Source organism: Cricetulus griseus, chromosome 2 (assembly GCF_003668045.3).
Source record: "Cricetulus griseus strain 17A/GY chromosome 2, alternate assembly CriGri-PICRH-1.0, whole genome shotgun sequence".
Taxonomy (NCBI): domain Eukaryota; kingdom Metazoa; phylum Chordata; class Mammalia; order Rodentia; family Cricetidae; genus Cricetulus; species Cricetulus griseus.
Genome location: NC_048595.1, coordinates 41,079,033 through 41,102,896, shown reverse-complemented (window position 1 = coordinate 41,102,896; position 23,864 = coordinate 41,079,033). Strand labels below are relative to the sequence as shown.

At 39.7% G+C, this 23,864-nt stretch overlaps 1 protein-coding gene across 1 annotated transcript in view; it reads right to left on the bottom strand.

The window, feature by feature from the left end:
- Positions 1-23,864, bottom strand: part of Zfyve9 (zinc finger FYVE-type containing 9) — a 171,782-nt gene that overhangs the window by 87,428 nt on the left and 60,490 nt on the right. Inside the window, exons 4-7 of the mRNA XM_027402426.2 lie at positions 10,040-10,139; positions 7,220-7,396; positions 5,477-5,646; positions 3,449-3,569 (exon numbers count right to left, since the gene is read on the bottom strand). Coding sequence (XP_027258227.1) covers positions 3,449-3,569; positions 5,477-5,646; positions 7,220-7,396; positions 10,040-10,139 — 568 coding nt within the window. The remainder of the gene's footprint in view (positions 1-3,448; positions 3,570-5,476; positions 5,647-7,219; positions 7,397-10,039; positions 10,140-23,864) is intronic.

The following is a 23,864-nucleotide window of genomic DNA, read 5'->3' as shown; positions in this document are numbered from 1 at the left end:
GGATTTCTGTGTGTTAGTACAGTTGATGCTTACAATGATTTACCACCCCTATGAAGAGTTATTATCTCACTGGACGAGGAAATAGTCCATTTCAAAAGAGAGCCGGTAGGAATAACACTGTCTATCCTACTTGGCCTAGGACTGGGAGTGGCAGGGGCATCCACTGGGGCATCAACACTAGCGCTGGGACATCAAAATTACCAGCATTTGCAACAAGCCATAGATAAGGACATTAAAGAAATAGAAAGCTCTATAACCAAACTCCAACAGTCACTGACTTCCCTATCTGAAGTAGCACTGCAGAACAGAAGGGGACTAGACCTCTTGTTCCTCCAACAGGGAGGTTTATGTGCAGCCCTGAAAGAAGAGTGTTGCTTCTATATAGACCACTCTGGGGTGAACAAGGACTCCATGGCCAAAGTCAGAGAAGGGTTGACCAAGAGAAGGAGAGAGAGGAAGCAGAGCCAGGGATGGTTTGAGTCTTGGTTCCAGACCTCCCCATGGCTCACCACTCTGAAATCTCAACCCTAATGAGACCTTTACTCATTCTGCTTCTGCTTTTAACTTTGGGTCTTGCGTTTTAAACCACTTACTAGCCTTTATCAGCTTTATTACCATGGCGCAAATAATGATGCTTAGACAGCAATATCAGGGAAAAAAACCAAATAGAACCACCATAGATTTCAAGATTGAAATACTACCAAAGAAAGGGGGGAATGTGAGACTCCAGACCATGTTTAGCAGGGTGAAAAACACCAGGTGTATGCAGGGTGGTTGAGGACTTCTCAGAAACAATCCCCGCTCACTATACCCTAACCTCGAGAGAGCATGGAGGAGGAACATTTCCCCACCCGATTATCAAAACATAGCCAAATATGGGACCAGCCAAATGAACAATAACCAACTTAGCCTGTTGCTTGAATCTGCCTCAAAATGCCTATAAAAGATGTGTGATTTTGCTGATGGGGGTCGCTCCTGTCTTGAGTATAGAGGACCCCAGTGCTCACTGAAATAATTAAACCTCATGCTTTTGCGGCAGTCTCAGTCTCTGTATCTCAGTGAGCTGGCATTGCTGGTTTAGGTCCTCTTCGTGGGTCCTACAAATGCATGCCATGAAACTACCGATTCCTTCAATCTCAAATCTAATATTGCCACAGGAGTCCAATGAGCTCTTACAGAGCCTCTATCATTTGGCAACTCCTGTAAGGTTACTGGGTATATTAAGGTTGGTTGTCTGAAAACCTCAGGCTGTTCTTCACTAACCTTATAATGCAATACTGAAATTAGTTCTCTATTAAATTCACCTGTATGGAACTGATGGTCTCTGTGATCTGTTTAATTAAGTTTTTCTAAAATTTGTATCTTAGCACTCAGATAAACCAACTTTTTAGTGATAAAACAAGAAGATTAAACTGATAGTTTATAACTGACATTATATAAGTCCCATCTATATTAGTTATTCCCTCATTTAATTGTTCCATTTTCAAACTGCCCAGTGTATAATCATACAGAGACCTAAATCCCTCCATTGTAATAGTGTTTCCCATTTTATAGTGGGGGGGAAACCTCTCTCTTTTAACTAATTCCTTCCTTTAAGAATTCGCAATCGTCTCACCAAATCTGCTGATAATGTCAGTGAGCTGTTAGGTGTACCACATCTGATAGCAGGACTAGCATGTGGCAGTGAGCTCAGAGTGGCAGCCCAAGGAGAGGGGCTGTAGGGAAAGCAGGCAATCCATGGTGGGGGGATGGGGGAGGGCGAGAGGGAGAGAGGGGGAGAGAGAGAGGGCTGTCTGAAAAGCTGCACAGGGGATTGTGTAGAAAAGCACGTGTGGCAGGAGCAGTCTAAAGGCTGAGCCAGCCAGTCTTGTAGCGTTTGGAGCCCAAGGTGCTTCTGGAGTTTGGATGGCAGCTGGAGACTGTTTTAGAGAGGCTACAACAGGAAAATCCCAAACTCACTCAGGGGCTAGGGTAAAAAAGAAAAGAAAACCTAGCCAGATTGGGTGGCTACTCCAGTGGGATTCCCCAAATGCTGCTGTGGCCTGTACCAGTGGCTACAAAGCCACAGATAAGCGACTTTTTAGTGAATTCATTCATGCCTTTAAGTTGGGTGCCACAGCAAAGTGTTACTTTGTAGGCATCCCAGGGTAAGACTGAGAGAGTTGAGAGTCTGAGCAGCTGTTCAAGAAGTCTGAGGACAGAAGTCTTTCAAACAGGAAAGAGAAAGTAACAATTGCATGCCAACCTGACTGCTGTCAGGTTCTTGCTGTAGACAAAAAGGGATGTGATGATTTAATGGCCACAATGACTCTTAAATAGGCACAGTTACTTCACTTTTAAAAATAGACCTCAGTAGCTTAGTGGTGGTGGTGGTCCACGCCTTTCATCTCAGTACTTGGGAGGCAGGGGCAGGTAGGTGGATCTCTGTGAGTTCAAGGCCAGTCTGGTCTATACAACTAGTTTCAGGACAACCAGAGCTACACAGACAGAGTCTCAAAAAACAAACAAAAAAGTTAAAGATAGGAGTATGAGGTTGGTGGAATCAGAGAAAAGATCAAAAAACTATTATTAGTAACCCTTCACCTGGAAAGGAACTGCCTAGATGCAGGTGTGATATATTGAATGCCACTGTCACAGCTAGGGCAGCATTCTTTGGTTGTGTCACACCTTTGCTCCTTTACCAAGATTCCCTACAACATGGTTTTGTTAAGAAGGCTGCTATGTTAAGCACAAATTGGGGCTATTTTAATAAGAAATTATAGTGGTTTATTTTATTAATAAAGTAAGTCAGATACTGGGTTCTGTTTTGATAAAGCTTGTATCTGTTAACTTCAGCCATCTTCTACCAGACAGAAAAATACTTTTGTATATTTAATTAAAACATATTACAAGCCTGTGCTACCACACCCAGCTAAAAGATACCTTTAACAGCAAAACGGCTACTTAAGTCCTCCTCGTGTATCATCCTGAAGGTATCATCACACATCAAAAGAAAAGCGAAATTAACGTCCTGAGTGTACCACGGTGTACTCTAGAACCACAAGCAACTATTCAGAGTATGACGAACTCTGAAATAGTCTTCCAGAGAGTGAAAATGACATTATTGCAAGAAACATATCAACAGCTACAATAGGAGCCGGGCGTTGGTGGCGCATGCCTTTAGTCCCAGCACTCGGGAGGCAGAGGCAGTCAGATCTCTGTGAGTTTGAGACCAGCCTGGTCTACAAGAGGTAGTTCCAGGACAGCCTCTAAAGACACAGAGAAACTCTGTTTCGAAAAACCAAAAACAGCTACAATAGGGCAAACAGTCATAGCACCAGCTGTGTTCATGGCATTGAGGATATTGCATTTGCTGTTAGATAGAAGGATGACTACCACTCGATCATCCTTAAGCAGAAGCAACATGTGGATATATAATGATTCTGTGTAAGCACAGACGTCCATATACCTCCTTTCACACCCGTGGAGATGAGGATGGGAGGAAGACCGTCTTCAGGAATAAGGTTCATTGCACTTCCAACAGGACTTCCAACCTGAGTTATGCTCCCAGAGAAGAGAGAAATATCAGCCTAGGAGAAGCAATCATCAATGTGAACGTTAGTGCATGAAAGACTTTAGTAAAATACAATTAAAATGTTAAGTAAGAATTTGGGCAAAAAATTGAAATTTACTCTTTTTTGAGACAAGGTCTCACTATGTAACCCTGGCTGTCCTGGAACTCACTATGTAGACCAGGCTGGCCTCAAACTCATAAAGGTCTACCTGCCTCTGCCTCACGAGTACTAGGATTAAAAGCGTATTCCACCATAGCCAGCTGCCTCTTGGATTTCTGAGATAGACTCACTAGCCCAGGCTGCCCTCATACTCACTACATGACTAAGGATGACTGTAACTCCTGATTCTCCTACCTCTTCAACTCAAGTGCTGGGAACATTGGTATTCAATACAATGCTCAGTTTAAGTGGTGGTGGGAATTGAACTCAGGGCTTTATGCAAGCATTTTACCAACTGTGCTACAGCCCCAGACCCAGTACAGTCAATCTTAATAACATGCAACTACAATTATTACAAAGTCTGCAGACAATATGGAGATAAATATCTGAACAAGTATCTTTGAATATAAATATAAAACAGTAACAATTTTCTGAAAAGCTTTATAAGAACAAACTTTATCCAACCCTAATGTTAACTGTAGTTTCTGGGTGATCATGATGCAGGCTCACCAAGTGTACCAACTGATAATGATGGATGCCTTATGGGGAATGTGAGAAATCTCTCTCTCTCTCTCTCTCTCTCTCTCTCTCTCTCTCTCTCTCTCTGTGTGTGTGTGTGTGTGTGTGTGTGTGTGTGTGTGTGTGTGTGTGTGTGTGTGTGTGTGTGTGTTTTGAAGCATAGTCTTACTATGTAGCTCTGGTTGTCCTGAAACTATGTAGACTGAGCTTGTCTTAAACTCTGACTCCTAAGTGTTGGAATTAAAGGCAGGCATTTCTATGCCCAGCTTAGTATTCTTTCCAATTTGCTATGAATGGAAAACTGCTCTAAAAGGTTTCGTTAAAAATGTACCCAAACTCTTATCCTCTAATTAAACATGAAAAAGCCAGGGCTGGTGGCACAGGAATGTAATTCCAATTATTCAGGAAGCTGAGGTAGGAAGATGAAAACTTCCAGGCTACCTGAGCTGAGAGTGAGATCAAGTCCAGCCTCGGCAGCTTAGTGAGCTCCATTTCAGAATAAGAATTTCAAAAGGATTGGATATATAGCTCAATGGTAGAGTGTTTCTGTCTATCATTTACAAGGTCCTAGATCCACTCTTCTACACCTCAACAAAAACCAAACAAATTAATAAATAAGGAGCTGGTATTTCTGTTTTTCTGAATATTGGGTCTTAAGGAAAAAAAACAAAATCCCACTAGTTCCAAAACTGTAACTGACTTCCACAGATAAGAAAGTGAAGACACAGTAACAGCTAGCATCTTAAAGTAAACTGTATGAGCCTTCCATGGAGGAGGCAAATGGCTTATCAACTTATTTTTTAAAGTGGTAAATGGAAACAACAGGGTAAACAACTAGAGACACTCGAAGACGAACAGGATAGTTCCTAGGCTACTTTCACACTGCTCTCCACAATACTCCTGAGGGGTCACAACAGAACCCAGGAACACGATTTGAAAACCAATCAATGTATCTAGGGATCTTGATAGCTTCTAAGCTTAGCCTCTCTCTAAAGCAGCAGCCTGAGTACCCCGAGAAACTTTCCCTTGGAAAAAAAAACCTTTCAAATGTAGAGCAAACAAGAGCAGCTAATTTCGCCATGTTTATTTACACACAGACACAAAGGATCACTGCTCTTATTAAACTGTGTCAAAGAACACAGGGTTTCACAAAGAAGTCATTCAACTTAACAAAAGACAGGAGACAGACAGAACCATGCCAAGCAAAGTAGTAGTCACTTGTAGTTGCCCTCCTGTTTTCTTACCTCTGCTGGTAGAGGACTGGTGGTTACAGGTTTGACTGGGTCATGTGACACAGCCAGAGTTCCTGCAGAGGAAGTCCCATTCATTGTTAATTTGGCTGCATCAGCAACTTCTCCATTGGGCAAGATCCCATCAGCAAACCAAACTCTCCTCTGCTCTCGGGGCTGTGGCACTTGAGGGGCCAGGAAAATAAAACAGGAATCAATGTGACATTGATAGTGTTTCTCATGGCAAAGAAGGGTCACCAACTCCAGAGGTTCAAGGAGGTCCCTACTTATTATCTTTTTACCACTACATACAGGAGAACTGTGGCTGAATGGCAACAGTTATAATTAACAAAAATTCCTCTTTAAATATTCTTTACTTTTATTGGCAAAAGTTTAAAATGCTTTGCTTTAAAAATACAGTAATTCTCAGACAATTCTATGATGATGTTACATAGTCTATTCTGCATTGCTGGCAGAAATCATGGAAAGTGTCTTAAACCCAGAAAATAGATTTATAGCAGGAAAAAAAATCTAGCAAAATAAATCCCTACCTCCTAAAAATATAACAGCCATAGAAATTAAATACTTGCAAAATGATATGGTACTTCTAAAGGGCAAAGATGCTCTGAAGAATACTGAAGAAGCACTGACCAGTAAAGGAAGAGTTGGCACAGACCTGTAAGAAGTGAGACGCAAAATGACCAGACTTTTGGTTCAGTGTAACTGAAGAGGAAAAAGACTAATCCAGTGCTAGTTTGCACTTTAGGGAAAGGACAGGGAAAGCTGGAAATTAGCATTTGATGAAACAATATCCTTAAATCCAGTTTTGGAAATCAGTCTGATGGTTAAAACAAAGAGACTAGGGAAGAATAACAAAATGGCAAATGAAGCAAAGAGAATAAGGATTTTAAGAAAACCCGAACTCACAAAAATACAAGGATTATCCACTAAGGGATGATCTGAAAGAGGAGAAGCAGGAAGAGCGATAATCTCAACAGAGATCTGATCTCCAGAAGGGAAGGAACACTTTAACAAGGGGAAGGGAACATACTATGTGAACAGACATAAAATTAATGAAGATAGATTGAAATAGCAAGGGAAACATCTTGACATGGTCATTTTAAAGAAATATGTAATTGTTATTTTTATTATTCATATTCTTCTAAATTTATAGTGTGCCTTTCATCTAACACTACTATAATCATAAAGAAGTGACAACCCCCAAAAGTTGGGACCATAACCTATCACATGATATAATCAGAATTAAAGTCCTAGATTTAAAGGTCTATAAATGAGATAATATTTTCATATTTTACAATGGATTAATTAATCACAAAAAGAGAATGCGGCAATGTTTATTCCTAAAAGCAATACCAGAATGGCTTTGTCAGCAGGAAGAAGGCTAATTTTTCACCACTTGGCAAACTCCTACGAAGAACATTTAAGTAGTCTGAATCTAGGACTTTCCAGGATGGTTTCAAAGTCTACAACTCTTCTCAGGTACAGGCACTGTAATTAGGTCATTCTGAAGGCGGAGGGGAAACGGGCATGCTTTCAGAGGTCCCTCCAAAATATCAGGCAATACAGTATATTTTACTTGCCCACATATAATCTTGATATATTTCTCAACTGGGTCTTCTACTTAAAAATCACCCAAAGAGACTGAGCTGTAGAGTTTTAAAGAGTGGTGCTATAAACTTCAGCACCTTTCAGAGGAGCTTGGTGAAGAAAAGGAGAGAAGAGCACATGATCCCCTACCTTCTGTTCCAGGGTGCTTTAAAACTCCCACAGGTACCATCACAGTGGGAGGTGGAGAGCTCAGGGCTCCTGAGGCCTGAGCTTGCTGCAAGGGAGGGATAGTAGAACAGTACTCAGCAGGATTGTTAGGGTTAGGGCTCTGGCTGGAGGCACTCATCATGTTCTCCCAGGCTTGAGCTAAAGCAAATACAGACACAATCAATGTGAATGGATTGCAAATATGGACATCAAGACCTTCACAATATTGGATAAATAATGCAGTTTGTCCTCATTAACATTCCCAGTACGTTTCTCTTCCAGATAGTGAAGGTATTCAGGAGATAGGTGGTTTTATTCAATAGGAGAGATCACTTAGCTAAGCAAATTATTTGACTGGATTAAATTAAAATGATACAATATTTAAAAATAATAACTCCAGAACTGTTGGTACAGACTGTAAGTTAAGGACTAGTCCTATAGGTTTGTTTGTGTTGTTTTGTTTTTAAAGGAGTCCATGCGTTTCTTAAGAGGGAAGAATATTACATCAAACTATGAAGATCTGCAACTAAGATAGCCTTTAGGCATTTTCTGGTTTAATGTATTTTATACAGTCTATTAAAAAATCTAAATCAGGAACCAAAAAATATAATTCCATTGTATGACTGTTTTAGTCTTATTGTTATATCTTCAGGCTCTTTTTAGCTGAGATAAAATCTCATTTGAAAAATTCAGACACCTAAAGCTTAGGAATATACATTTTGGTATTTTTGTGATTTGTGCTTTAATACAGTCATCACCTGTATGAAAGCATCCAACAGTAAACCACTGCACATCTTTGGTGTGTCTTAAAAGTATAGGACCTACTTAAACATGAAAATGTGCCAATATAACATAAGTGTGATCAACCAGTATGATCACAAATACATTAAGAGTCTATGTAGGGCTGGAGAGATGGCTCAGAGGTTAAGAGCACTGGCTGCTCTTCCAGAGGTCCTGAGTTCAATTCCCAGCAACCACATGGTGGCTCACAACCATCTGTTATGAGATCTGGTGCCCCCTTCTGGTATGCAGATATACATAATGTTGTATACATTATGGAAGCAGAATGTTATATACATAATAAATAAATTAAAATCTTTAAAATAAGAGTCTATGTACCCTGCAATCTTAATAACTAAATACTGACATATCAACATTGTCTCTGAAAGTAAATAGGATGGATGAAGCTATAAAACCAAAGACATCAAAAGTTTATATACCAAGAATAGAAACTACTCAATTTTTAATAAAGCACCTTTAAAACAAAAACAAACACCCTCACTCAATATCAAAGAATGATCCAAAAGACTTTGAATATTTATGTTGAATACTTATTTCCTCTAAGGCTAGTAACAAAAGCTATGTTCATTTGAAAGCACTGGCAGGAAGAGGGGAGGAAGAAAATAGGAGAAAGGGAAAAGAGGGAACATTGAAAAGCATCAAATTAAATATTCAGAAAGAGACCAGGCTAAGCCATGCAAGAGGAAAAGACATTGGCAAAACCAGAAGTAACTACCTTAGGATCCCATTAAGGGCCTCTTTGGCTTAATAAAAAGTAAGTGATTCCATATGAATCCTCTGCCATTTCCTTCATCTTTAGCTATGCCAAGTTAAAAAAAAATTGCTATCAAGTTGGAAGACCTCATCAAATAAAAGAGGTATTAAGTATTACCATTAAGCTGTATATTCTTGTCTGTGAATATGTGTCCAACAATGAAAGCAGTAGAATAAAAACCATCAATTGAACAACTCAATGAAGTAACCACCATTCAAACAGTGATTTAAGAATAGAGAGAATGATTCATGTTTCATCAAAATTCCAAGAATTCAGAAATGGGAGGAAATTGGGTAGATCACAGGATACTAGAACAGATCAGATTAACTGACATGCAATAGGTTAATAAGCCAGCAACAGGAAAACATCACTGTGAGCAATGCAGACAGACAGAGCAGGAGGATCTAAGAACAGATAAATTCCAGTCTCCAGGACGCCACTATTGGGACACAGGCAGCAACAGTGTCCAGTTTCAATACTATGTTTACTTAGAATTGTTCTGGCAAATGCACAAAGGCATTCAAAGAGAAAATACTATCACCTGCTAAGTTTTACTGTATTTCTTCACAAGAATAGTCAAAGATTTCGGTTTTGGTATTTTTTTTCTTTAAATAAAATGTCCATGGATTTATTTCTAACCCCATAAAAGATGAAAAATGATTAAGTTTTATCTTCCTTCCTTTGGCTGTATTCTTTCCCCCTTATTAAAAAAAAATGTTTTGTAGAAGGAACTGGCAAAAAAAAAGTACAAATTTCTACTTGATAATGAATACTAAATACTAATATTTCTACTTGATACTAATTTCTACTTGATACTGAAAATTCACTTCTAACAAAATGAATGAAGCAAGGTATTACTAAAAATGTATTCTTAAGTACTGTGAAAGTTCTGGGAAGTAGAACCTTGTCTCAGTTTTACTGTCTTATAGCTGTACAGTCAAAGACACCCCAAACCCACACCTCTCCAATCATGTGGCAGGAACATGCAGAGCTACACAACATCATTTTCTTAAAGGATGTCATTCTTCCCAAAGAACTGATCTAACTTTAGTATTCACTCATTAAATCTGACATGGGAAATCTGAAATGCTAACATACTTTCAAAACATGGAGATTAAGCTCAGGATTTTCAGTTACAGTCGTGGCATTGGAGAAGGTGAACAAATAGTAAAGAAAGGCAGGGGGAAGGGAGACTTTTCATAGGAATTCTCTCACTCTGTCTCAGTGACTGCAGTCTCAATACTCACCATTCATCAGCACTGAATGACAGATTACACACACTCTGGCTTCCTTTCGGTCCATGTATAGCAGTTTACATTTCAGGCTACAGCAGGAAGCACAGAAAACCTGAGAGAAAAAAGAATATACTGAACTTACAGGATCACAGCACCAAAGAAGTGAACTATTATTGACCAATACAGATCAAAACTGAACCATGTTATCTACCATGCTACAGAATCAAAAAACAGCAATTCAGGAAGCTGGAACTCAAAATCAAGAGTGATATTTACAAGTCTGTCAACAATAAGGAAGTCAATAAAGCTTGACGAAAATAAAAATATTAGCCATGGTCACGTGGGAAATACATAGCAAGGAAAAATAAAACAAGGCTTTAGTTACCCTTAGACAAACACCAGCACTTAAGAGATCATTGCACTTATTTCTGTTTGGGAAGGAGTTATATAGCAGGAGGAAATAATCAAAGATGGCAAGTTCTGGGTTTTAAATTCCATTTTCTATTACCTAGTAACCACATCAGTTTGCTATGAAGGATAAGAATTAAAACATACAACTGAATAATAAAACTCAGCACAGCTCTAGCTATAGGAAGCCAAAGTAGACAACAGAGCCAGCCAGGCCAAGTGCTAACTCTTCATTCTCACCTTCTGAGCTTAGCTGGAGCCTTTCTTCCTCTCCTCAGGTTCCTTTTTTGTTTGGTTGGTTTTTTGGGTTTTTTTTGTTTTTGTTTTTCGAGACAGGGTTTCTCTGTGCGGCTTTGGAGTCTTGAGGATTCTTTAGTCACTTACCACATAGCTTTGCAGAGGAAGAAAGCTGTTCCCAGTAAAATAAACTCTACCCTAGTTTTCATGGCCTAGAACTATCTTATGCCTCTGAAGTTGAATCAAGAGATGAAGGGTCATACTAAACGTAACATTAGCTACAGCAGCTTTCTTCCCACTAGGTAAAGTTGACAAATCTAGCTGATGATTTCCAATTTAGTTTCCAAAGGACTTTGATTTTTTATTTGTTTTTTTGTTTTGTTTTGTTTTGTTTTTTGAGAGGGTTTCTCTGTGTAGCCTGACTGTCCTGGAACTCACTCTGTAGACCAGGCTGTCCTCAAACTCACAGAGATCTGCCTGCCTCTGCCTCCAGTGCTGGGATTAAAGGTGTGTGCCACCACTTTACAATTTCAAATCCACTAAGATACCCATAGAAGAGAAGGTGTGATGTACTTCACCCAGGAAGAAACTAAGGGTTTTGTTTCTAATTTTTGTCGTTTGGAGAATTTCACTCTGTAGCCAATGCTGGCCTTGAAGTTACAGCAATCCTTCTGCCTTCACATTCCAACTGCTGGGACTACAGGTATGAACCATGATACACAGCTAAGAAACTGGGTTTTAATGTTGTGTTTGTTAAATTTTCATCACTGAGACAAAATTACCAGGAAAAATAATTTAAGAGAAGAAAGATTATTTTGGTTTAGTTTCAGAGGTTTGGGCCAACAAAACTGGAGGACATGTGTCTATATCATGGTAGCCAGGAACAAGAAGCAGGGAGAATACTTGAGCTGCTGAGTTTCTCCTTATCCTGTTTAAAATCAGCCTACTATCCTGTGAAACAAAGCCACCCAAACTGGGAGGGGGTATCTTCCACTTAGTTATTACTCTATGGAAATGCCATCAAATTTATACTTAGAATGTTCTTTCCTTATTTCCTAGGCATGGCTTAATCCACGCATGTTTACAATCAAAATTAACCACCAATGACATTTAGGTGACATATTGAAATTCACAGTAAACTGTAAAAATACTTGGCACTGGGGCTGAAGAGATGGCTCAGAGGTTAAGAGCACTGGCTGCTCTTCCAGAGGTCCTGAGTTCAATTCCCAGCAACAACATGGTGGCTCACAACCATCCGTTATGAGATCTGGTACCCTCTTCTGGTGTGCAGATATACATGGAAACAGAATGTTGTATACATAACAAATAAATAAAATCTTTAAAAATAAAAAAAAGAATACTTGGCACTTTACATATGTTGTTTGGCTCACTTCACCTAAAAATGTCTATGAAGACAGTCATTTACAGATAACAGATAGGTAGCAGACGGGTGTTAAAGTCTTAAAAATCTTGTCTCTTTAAACAGGTTAAAATTCTAACACCCCAAGTGATGGTGTTATAAGAGAACCTTTGGTGAATTCGAGGGCAGCCTGGTCTACAGAGTGAGTGCCGGATAGTCTCAGAAAACCGAGAGAGAGAGAGAGAGAGAGGGGGGGGGGAGGGAGGGAGGGGAGAGAGAGGGAAGGAGGGAAGGAGGGAGGGAGGGGAGGGAGGAGGGAGGGAGGAGGGAGGGAGGGAGAGAACATACACCTTTGGAGATGCTTAGGACATGACCCCTTAGTGAGGGAGGCCCAAGACGCTTTGTCTTAGACTCTTAAGAGGTTGAGAGTGACACTGAGCAATCCCCTCCAAATAAAACCACTATGGTTTAAATATGAATGAAATATTTTAAAGCGACACACCTCTGTCTGTCCTGCTTTTCACTACTGAAAAAAAAAATAGTCCCCCCAAAACTGGAATTTCCCCAGGAGTCTCATGCTAGAAGTAAAAGGCTAAAGTTAGTGGAAGAACTTGTCTTCCAGGAAGAGATTTTACATAGTTCTGACAAGTTGTCACCTTGCAGATGAAACTGAAGTAACAACAAAGATGGGCCAACAACAGATGAGAATACATACTGACCTTAGCTATGCAAACTCCTGCCTCCTATTTAAACACAAACTTCATGATAAGACCTAGAAGATGTACTTTGGGGGTTGGGGGAGCTGTTACTGGATCTCTTTATTTGTTCCTTTTCCCAATGTAGCCAGCCATATTGAGTAAATCTCCTTTCCTGGTTTGTCACTCTTACTTGTCTGTGTTAATTCACCCTCTGAAGAGGGGTGGCTGAACCTAGTGTCCTAGTTTTGCCAGGGCCCCAGTCCTGACCGTAACTTAACTGGTAACACTCCATTAAGCTGCTTCCTCCAGGCATTCTGGTATAGGATGTATAACAAATACAGAAAAAAAAAAAAAATGGCATCAGGAACAGCACCATCGCTGTCACAAGCCTGACAACTGGCTTGTGGGCCTTTGGAACTTTGCAGGAGATGTGTGGAGGAGTGTGGAGCTATGAGCTAGGTTAAGTCCCAGAAGGCTGTAAGCAAAATTTGATGAATTATTCTGGTGGGAGTGTGGAAGACCTGAATGCTGAGAAATGCAGACAGTAGGGATGGAAATAGGACTCAGCAGTTAAAGTGCTTGCTCCACAAGTATGGATGACTAGAGTTTGGATTCCAGAACCAATATAAAATCTAGGTGGGCATTACAGCTCACCTGTAATTTCACTATGGGAGATAGAAATGGATTTTTCTTTCTTTCTTTCCTTTTTTTTCCTTTTTTCTTCTTTTTTTTTTTTTTTTTTGGTTTTTAGAGACAGCCCTGGCTGTCCTCAAATTCAAGCAATCCACCTGCCTCTAGCTTACAAGTGCTGGCACTAAAGGCATGCACCACCACTGCCCAGCAGAATTTCTTTCTTAAGTAACCTGACAAGCAAGACTAGCCAAAATGGCAAGATCTAGGCTCCAGACATTCCCTCAATATACAAAGTAGAGGGCTACAGGGGATGGCTCAATGGGTAAAGGCACTTGCCACCAACCCTGGCAACCTGAGTTTGAATCCCAAGAACTCACATGGTGAGCGGAAGAAACAGACTCTGTAAGTTGTCCTCTGACCTCCAAACGTGCACCATGGACTGACTGCATGCCCCCTCCTAACAAATACATGTGTAATATTTTTTAAAATATAAAAAGTGGAGTGATTGAAAAAGACACCTCAAGCCTACAAAAACATGTGCACGCATGGGACCCTGCACACACATAGCTACACACTTGTTGTAAGGAGACACCCTAGCCCCGCCCAATAGTCCTGGGACAGGTACCAGGTGGACCCGGGACTCGCCCATAAGGGCGTGGTGAAGGAAAGCCGGGGTGATGTAAGGGAGCTTCTTAAGGGGCTGCACGTGGGGACCCGAGCCCCTTTTGTTCTGGCCGCGCTTGCTGGGTTCCATAACCTAGCTCTGGCCTGTGTTTTGCCCTGGTGTTTTCTTGAATAAAGAGACTTAAATCCTTACAACTTGTGAATGTAAAAAATGCACATGCACACGTCACACACACATACACTAAACAAGGAAACAGAAAGAGCAACAGAGGAAGACACCTAACATCAGCACTTGGCCTCCATATGTGCACACACAGAAGAGTGCACTTGAACACACATATTTACAAATATGCATTTGTACATACACACTCACCAATGATTTTTTTAAAAAATTAAAAATGCCGACAGTGAAGGCTGTGACCATTGGAGTTCAGAAGGAGAACTCCATTAAGAATTGGAGTAAAAGCCATCACACTTCCTTCTGGCAATGTCTTCAAAATCTGGCAAGGCTAAACTACAAATGGACTGATTTGTTTGCCGTAATCAGTTAGAAAATACTGTAATATTACAGTAGTGATACAGTTATAACTCACTGTTTAATTTAGACAGACTTAGAGTAAAGCCAGGTGATGGTAGTGCACACCTTTAATCCCAGCACTTGGAAGGCAGAGACAAGAGGATCTCTGAGTTCGAGACCAGCCTGAAGCAAGTTCCAGGAAAGCCAGAGCTACATGGAGAGACCCTGTCTCAAAAAAATAAGATTAAAATAAAGTGAGAGAGTATAGAGAATAGAGCAGAAGACACGAAAAACGTCCATCTTGGTGAGGGAAGGGTGTGGCTGTGCTTAACACCTTTGACAAACAGGGCAGAAAGGCAGGTCCAAACAAAGCTGGTGTGGCTTCGAGAGTAGTACAACTAAAGAAAAGTCTCAACTGTAGCACTGGGGTATTAGGAATAGCTGCTTGAGGAAGCGACTATACTCAAGAAAGGCTCCAGGGCATAAAACTGAAAGCTCATTTGAAGACTATTAATTTGAAAGGAGAATGCTTGGAAACATGGAGCTTCCAGGATGTACTGCTGGAGAACAGAGGCAGGAAGTGTTTTCCTGGGCTGAGCTGTAAAAGCTCACAGAGGCCACTGCATCTGCTGTCAACGAGAGTGAGGTTTGTCTCAAGTGCACAGCAGAATTTAGTATCATCAGCATTGTGATAATTTTGCAGGCAAGAAGAATTTTAAAGTTACTGGGTTAAGAGGGCTTATGCTAAGGAGCCAAACAAAAAGTCAATTAGACCATGTATAGTATGGTCAGGACTCTGCATGGAGCTCTTCAGTGAGCTGTGTGTGAAGCTAAGAAGTTGAAGTTTACATTGCAATGGAAAACCTAGGATATCCAAATTCCATACGGTGGTGAACAAAGATGTAGGAACTGAGTGAAGCCAACCAAAAAGAGAGACTATGTGCTGTCTATTTACCATGTGCATGCAGGTATCCGTGTAGACCAGAAGAGGGCACTGGATTCATTGGAACTGGAGTTAACAAACAGTTGTAAGCCACCAAGTGACTCAATAAATCTTAGCCATTTGTAAATGTGCAAGTCTGTTCCACTTACTGATGAACAAAGTGCCTTGCCTAAAATAAAGAAGCAGGTAAGTAACTATATGGTTATTCTAAACCTAGATCACATTAGTTCTATATAAAGTTTAAGGCTGGATGGCTGATCTATATTGTCAACTAGTATATTTCTAATGTTTAAAAAATACTGATCCCATGGAGTTGGCGAAATGGTTTAGTGGATAGTGGTGCTTGGTGACCTAAGTTTAACCTCCAGAATCCATATAAAGGTAGAAAGTGGAAGGAGAGGACTCTACAAAGTTGCCCTCTAATCTCTATATACAAGATGTAACACCTGTGCACATGTCACGTGCACACACAATGAATAAAAAGACACCTACCTCTTTTGACCTTTACAATGACCTTAACATCATACTTCAACCAACTTTTAATATAAGAATTTACTATCCATTGCTTTTTAAGGAACAACTAGTAACCTTGTTTTAACATTCAAGGACAAAGCTAGTCTTAAGAAAATTGATCACTGAAGGTATAAGCCAAAGCATAATCTATCTTAATGTTCTGCCATTGCAGATCTTATGAGGGTTATTCTGTATTCACTACTCAAATTCTCAAAACAAAACAGAAATGGCTGTAACCTAACAACAACAACAACAAAAAACCCCAACATGCAAGTTAATTTAAAATAAGAAATCACAACTGGGCAGTGGTAACACACACCTTTAATCCCGGCACTCTAGCGGCAGAAGCAGGCAGATCTCTGTGAGTTCAAGGCCAGCCTGGTCTACAGAGTAAGTTCCAGGACAGCTAGGACTACACAGAGAAACCCTGTCTCAAAACAAAACAAAACAAAACAAAAAAACAAACAAAAAAAAAACAACCAAACAGACAATGAATCACAGCTAAAATAAAATTTAAAACGAGGTATTTTTTACTTTTGAAGTATATTTACAATTTTTTTCTTTGAAAATCATGGCACATCCATGATGGAAATCAATGTGGCGTTTCCTCGGGAACCTGGAAATAGATGTACCTCAAAATCCAGCTAAACCACTCTTGGGTATAGACCCAAAGGACTCTACATCCTACTGCAGAGACACTTGCTCATCCATGCTCATTGCTGCTCTGTTCATAACAGCAGAAATTGGACACAACCTAGATGTCCACCAAGAGATGAAAGGAAAAGAAAAACGTACATTTATGCAATGCAATATTATTCTATGGTTGAACATAATCCTTAATGTGACCTGCAAAGCACTACCTGGTCTTTTCCCTGATCTCTTCTATAAACTCTTTTTGGATTCTTTCCTCACTAAATAGACTTACTACACTGGATTCCTTTCTTGAATAGGTGCTGTTCTGCTCAGAGCCTTCATTCAAGCTGTTCTCTTTGGAACATCCAATGTCACGTCTCACAGACCTTCCCAGAATGCCTTAGACACAACTGCTATGTACATAAACTTTCTTGTTCATTTCCTTCATAGTCCTTACTACCACATACGTGTTTAGCTTTGGTTAATGGTATAATGTTTACATATACATGGAGTTAGGGATAACAGTTATTATCAGTATAAACTCAATACTCAGCACAGAGATACAGTAGATCAGCTATCTATGACTCATTTATCAATTCACAATGCTTGCTGAGCACTTTGAAGCTGTGCTGGACACTGAGAATGCAAGTCAAACCCAGAATTAATGTCAATGTTCAATACAATAGAAAATAAAGACAAAGCTGTGTGGTAATTGCTCTGCCTTAGGTCAGGGTTACTTTTAACCAACACAGTCTTTCTGAGAGTCTGTAATGGGAAACATTTCCCTAGTTTTCATTAGAAACCACATTGAATCTAACTGTTGTCCTTCCTATTGGACCACGCCTAATGGTTCAGATCATAACAATTATAGGCAAGATTACAGGTTTTCAGGTGGAGTATAAAGGAAACTGAACTGCATGCAGTATCCTGTTTTAAGAAAGGCAGTTAACTGCTCTCATATCTGTTGATTTCTGTCAGTACATAAATGAAGAAAATGTGAAGGTTTGAATGAGTATGGCCTCCACAGGCACCTATATTTGTATGCTGAGTCACCAGTTGATGAACTGTTGAGGATTAAGAGGTATGTCCTTGTTGGAGCAGGTGTGTCTTTGTTGGAGGACATGTGTCACTGGGGGTTTAAAAATCTCTCTCTACCTGTGGATCAGGATGTAAAGTTCTCAGCTACTGCCACTGTGCCATGCCTGTCTACTTCCCACCATGATAATAATGGTCCCTCTGAAACTGTAAGCAAGGCCTCAACTAAATACTTTCTTTTTATAAGAGTTGCCTTGGGGGGCTGGAGAGATGGCTCAGAGGTTGAGAGCACTGACTGCTCTTCCAGAGGTCCTGAGTTCAATTCCCAGCAACCACATGGTGGCTCACAACCATCCGTTATGAGATCTGGTGCCCTCTTCTGGTATACAGTTATATATGGAAGCAGAATATTGTACACATAATAAATAAATAAAATCTTTAAAAAGAAAAAAAAGAGTTGCCTTGGTTGTATACTCAGCAATAGAATAGCAACTAGCACAGAAAACAAGACCAGAAACCTGTCATTGTTTCAATCTGTTCTTAAATAAGAAATCCAAGAATTTAAAGAATTTCCTGGGCTGGGAATATAACTCAGTTGGTAGAGCACTTGCCTAGTCCCAGCACCACATAAATGGGGCACAGAAGCACAGGCCTGTAATCCAGGCATTACGATAATTCAGAATGCCAGAAATAGAGACAAAAGTTCAGGGTTGTCTTCAACTACACAGCTAGTCTGAGGTCATTCAGGGCTATATAAGGTCCTATCTCAAGCCAACAAAAAGCATCAGGTGTACACATTTGTGATCCTATCATTTAGGAGGTAGAGGTAAGAAGATCAGAAGTCCCAAGCCACTCTCTGTTATATAACAAGATTGGGACTTGGGTACACAAGACCCTGTCTCAAATAAAGTGCAGGTGTGGCAGCACACACTTCTAATTCCAGCATGTGTAGGGCAGTGGCAGGGGAGTTCACCATGAATGTGAAGACAATGTGGTCCACATGGTGAGTTCTAGGCCAGTCAGGGATATACAGCAAGACCCCATCTCAAAAAACTGAACAACAACAAAAAAGCAAACTATCTCCCAAGTTCTAGCATTTATTATATCTAAATTTGATACCATTATCTAAAGACTGAAGGTGTTAATGTAAAAAAAAAAAAATCACTGTTGCGATAAGAAACTATTTACCTTTTAGTTTAACCAATATCAACTAAGCATCTCTTACATGCTAGGACTGAGAGGATGCAGCAGCAACCAAAGCAGAAATGATCTGCACCTTCAAGGAAGTTGGAACAGATTTGAACAAAATAAGCAGTAAATACAAAAGAAAAATCACAATCAGAAAGACAACAGATGAAGAAACATCAAAGTATTTATTAGGGTTGGTACAAAAGAGTTGTAGTTCTGGATGGTGAATTTTAAATCATAATTAAGATCTAACACATCTTTATTAACTAAGGAATTATTACAATTAATATATTCTTTCAAACAATAAGTTTATTAATATAAAAATCCATGCTTCTGGATTCTACAAACTCTTCCTGGAAAGTATTTTCTGTATCCTTCTGTTTGTGCAAAAAGTAATGAGATGTTTGAAGATAGCTGACAAGCTACCAGGTGAATATGATAGAGAAGAAAAAAATTCACAGCCCAATTGTCCAACTTCTGAAATGTTGATTGTGTGCCATGTGGCTGAGCTTTGTCATGGAGAAGAATTGGGCAGATCTGTTGACTCAAACAGCTGCAGACAATGTAATTTTCAGTGCATCTCACTGATTTGCTTGGCACAGTCCTGGGATGTAACGGTTTTGCAGGGAGGCAGAAAGCTGCAGTGGTTCAGATCACCAGCAGACCACAAACCAGTGGCCATGACTTTTTATGAGTATATTAGAACGTGCTGTAAGGTTTCTCTTTTGTTCAAATGACTGAGCTATTGTATACCACCCACTTTTTGCTACATCTTGCAATTTGATCAAGAAATGGTTACTTGTTGTATAGTACAAGAGATGATGACAGCTCAAAACAGTTTTTTGGGGGGGTGTTTTTTTGTTTGTTTGTTTGTTTAATTTTGGTCAGCTCATGAGGCACCTACTTACCAAACTCTTCCAACCTTTCCAATTTGCTTCAAATGCCAAACCAGCTGAGTGGTCCATTTTAGTTCTTTGGCAACTTCTTGTGTAGTAGTGAGATAATCTGCTTAAATGACTGCTCTCAAATGGTCATTATCAACTTCTGATGGACAGACACTAAACTTCTTATCTTCAAGGCTCTCATCTTACAAGATTTCTTGAACCACCACTGCATTGGACATTCACTAGTAGTTCTTGGGCCAAATATGTTACTGATGGTGCATGCTGTCACTGTTGCTTTCCAATCCTTTCTGACCATTAAAATGGCTCAAATTTGCTTTATAACATATTTCCACATTATGAAACATAAAATAGATAGCAAGTAATAAATCATAAGTAAAAAGTGAGAAATGTGACTTAAAATGATATAGAGCATAACCACATTTACACTTGACCTTAGCCAAAAGGCCAAGAAGCAGTCTAAAAACAAACAAAAGAAAGTATTCTAAGGGGCTGGAGAGATGGCCCAGTGGTTAAGAGCACTGGCTCTATTTTCAGAGAACCTGAGTCTAATTTAGAGTTGCAGAAGATAGTTCTATAGCTCAGAGACACAGGCTTGCCAGAAAGCCCTGATTCATCACCAGGACAGCAAAAAAAGCAAATCAACAATAAAGAAACAAAACAGCAACAACAAAACCAAAATGTAACTATAACTGCTCCCAAAATGAGGCAACCAAGTTGTTCTGTAACTGATAACTTCATGGGCAAACTGCAGCATACTCATACAATAGAATCTTATTATCAATAAAAAGAAATTTGTTAGTAAGACAAGAAAAGACAAGATAAAACCTGAATGCATTTGAACTAGGGACTTGCAGGAGCAAGGCAAATGCTATACCACTGAACTATATCCAGTCTTCTAATGCATGTTTTGTAGTGAAAGAAGGCAGCTTGAACTACGACATACTATGTGATTTCAACTACAAGATATTCTGCAAAAAGTAAACTTATGAATCATTATTAAGACCAGTGGTAGGGACAAGGAGTTCAGGCAGATGAATAAACAGATGGGCTACAGGGGGTTCCCAGAATATAACTGTGCTGGAGGATAATGTGATAGAATACATAATATATATTTATTAAAACCTGCTACAAAATAAACAGTAAACTGTTGCCCTACATATTTCTTTCATAGCATTTCAGCAAAAATGTCTGGATATTGAAATGACATTAATGAAAGTTAATAATGAGTTAAACCATGGAGAGCTAGTATATTTGCAAAATATAGTCTGTGTTTAATTTTTCTGTTCTGAAAAAGTCAATTAATGTTTTTAAAGTGGTTGTGTCTGTTGAGATACCCTGGGGATATGTAGAGGTAGGCAATATATACTTATCTTTGTTTATTTTATTTACTTTTGCTTTTCAGATGGTTTCTTTGTGTAGCCCTGAATGTTCTGGAATTCACTCTGTAGACCAAGTTCTCCTCAAGCTCATAGATCCTCCTCCTGCCTCTGCCTTCCAGGTGCTGGGATTACAGGCATACACCACCACTCTCCACTTTTTTTTTTCTTTTTTTTAAACATCGAGAGAGAGAGAGAGAGAGAGAGAGAGAGAGAGAGAGAGAGAGAGAGAGAGAGTGTGTGTGTGTGTGTAAAGCAGACCTGAGGACTTGAGTTCCAAGCTCCAGTACCCACATTAAAAAAAAAAAAAACAGGCATAGCAGAGTACATTTGGAGTACATTTGTACTCCCTGGCAGTTGAACTGAACTGATGAGCTCCGGGTTCAGATACCTTGTCTCAAAAACTAAGGTGGACAAGTGAATAGAGAAGACACTCAACATTGACCTCTTGCCTCCACATGCATACATGTGCATGTATGACTGCACACACACATATGCATACATATATGAACATGTACACACACACACACACACACACACACACAGAGAGAGAGAGAGAGAGAGAGAGAGAGAGAGAGAGATCAGATGGGCTCAGGAGAGAGCAAAGTAAGTGCTTCCCACATAACCATGAGAACCTGATTCAGATCCTCAGCACCCACATTAGGAGAAAAAAAGGGGGCTGGAGAGATGCCTCAGAGGTTAAGAGCACTCGCTGCCCTTCAAGAGGTCCTGTGTTCAATTCCCAGCAACCACATGGTGGCTCACAACCTTCTGTAATGCAACCTGGTGCCCTCTTCTGGCCTGGGCAGAACACTAAACAATAAATAAATAAATAGAGAGAGAGACAGAGAGAGAGAGAGAGAGAGAGAGAGAGAGAGAGAGAGAGAGAGAGAGAGAGACAGAGAGAGAGAGAGAGAGAGAGACAGAGAGAGAGAGAGAGAGAGAGAGAGAGAGAGAGAGAGAAAGGCATCAGTGAGTAGTCCTAGTACTCAGGAGGCTGAGGCAGGCAGATCTCCCTAAGTTACAAAACATCCAGGGATACATACTGAGATCCTCAAAACAACAACAGAAATTAAATAGACACATAGATAAAATAATATTTTGGCGATGATGAATAATTTACATGACTGGTCACTTGTTATTAGCAGCCAAGAGTTATAAATTGCATGACTTCAAGATTAGCCAGGATGAAGAGAAGGAAGAAAGGCTTAAAATATTGACAGCTAGGTGGTGCTGGCACATGCCTTTATTCCCAGCCCTCCAGAGGCAGAGGCTGTTACACAGAGAAACCCTGTCTCAAAAACCAAACCAACCAACCAAACAAACAAACAAATCCCCACTTTGAAGTAAAGTATTTTGTACGAATTCATAAATAAAATTTATGAATGAGTGCATAAAATAAAAAAGTGGCTGTTTTCCATTTTAGACACATATAGAAGATATGATGATTTATAGCTATATTTGTAAATGTTCAATTTTTCAAGTATCTATAAATTCAAATGTCTGAGAAGGAAACCTGTCTAGAATCATATTAAAAATTAATCCAGATCATGTTTCAATATGCAACTTTGATATCATTGTCACCAAGCTATTTTTTAATATAAGTGATAAGATTATGAATGCCTTAAACGAAACCTGATGAAGAAGCTAGTATGACAAATTAAAATAAAACCTAAAGTGTGGCCCTATTTACTGACACCTTGAAAAATAGCACTTCTGTTACCTGGATGACTTCCAGAAAATACACTCAACTCAAACCATTTAGTGGCTATTCTTCTCACAAAATGACCTCAGCTAATCTGTAAGCTCTGTGGTCACCATACAGGATAAATGAGTGCTAGCACAAATCTTTGTTCCCTTTCCTCTTTTAGTTATACATGTACTTATTCTTACTTTATTGCAGGGAGAGGGCATATAAATGGCTCAGTGCAAGAGGAGAACCGGGGTATGTTCTTTCTACCATGTGAATTTTGGAGATCAAACTCAGGTTATCAGGTTTATTGGCAAACACCTTCACTAGCTGAGCCATCTCATCAGCCCTCACTGCCTATGCCCAAAGCACAGAGGTTCACACAAGCTATTTCAGAGCAGAAAAGAGAGAATTTATTAAAAAAAAAAGAAAAGAAAAAAGAAACAGGAGACCCAGAGTTTTTCATATGCACCCTAGTGCTACCTCACCACAGCTCTCTGTTCTGTCTAGTCAAACTGCCAATAAATGCATTAAAAACTCATCTATGAGCTATACTTTAAATTTTTAAAAATGATTTTACTTGTATGGGTGTTTTACTTGCATGACTGTGTAACATGTATATTTCTGGTCCTGAAGAGGCCTGAAGGGGGCACTTGGAGCTGGAATTACAGGCAGTATGAGCTGCCATATGGGTACTGGGACTCAAAACCGGGCTTCTAAAGAATAGTCAGTGCTCTTAACCACTGAGCAATCTCTCCAGACCTGAGTTATACTTTTTAAAAATCAAAGCAGAAAAAAAGAGAACACAATGAAGTCAAGTGACTATATAATTGTCATTAAATTGCTCTTCTTCAATGATTCAGTGTCTTGGATAGTTTATTGCCAACTTGACAATAAGTTGAGTTATTTAAGAGAGAACTTCAGCTGGGTGGTGGTGGCACATGCCTTTAATCCCAGCACGCAGGAAGCAGAGACAGGTGGAACTGTGAGTTCAAGGCCATCCAGGTCTACATGGCGAGTTCCAGGACAGCCAGGACCTACACATAGAAACCTTGTCTTGAAAAACACACAAACAAT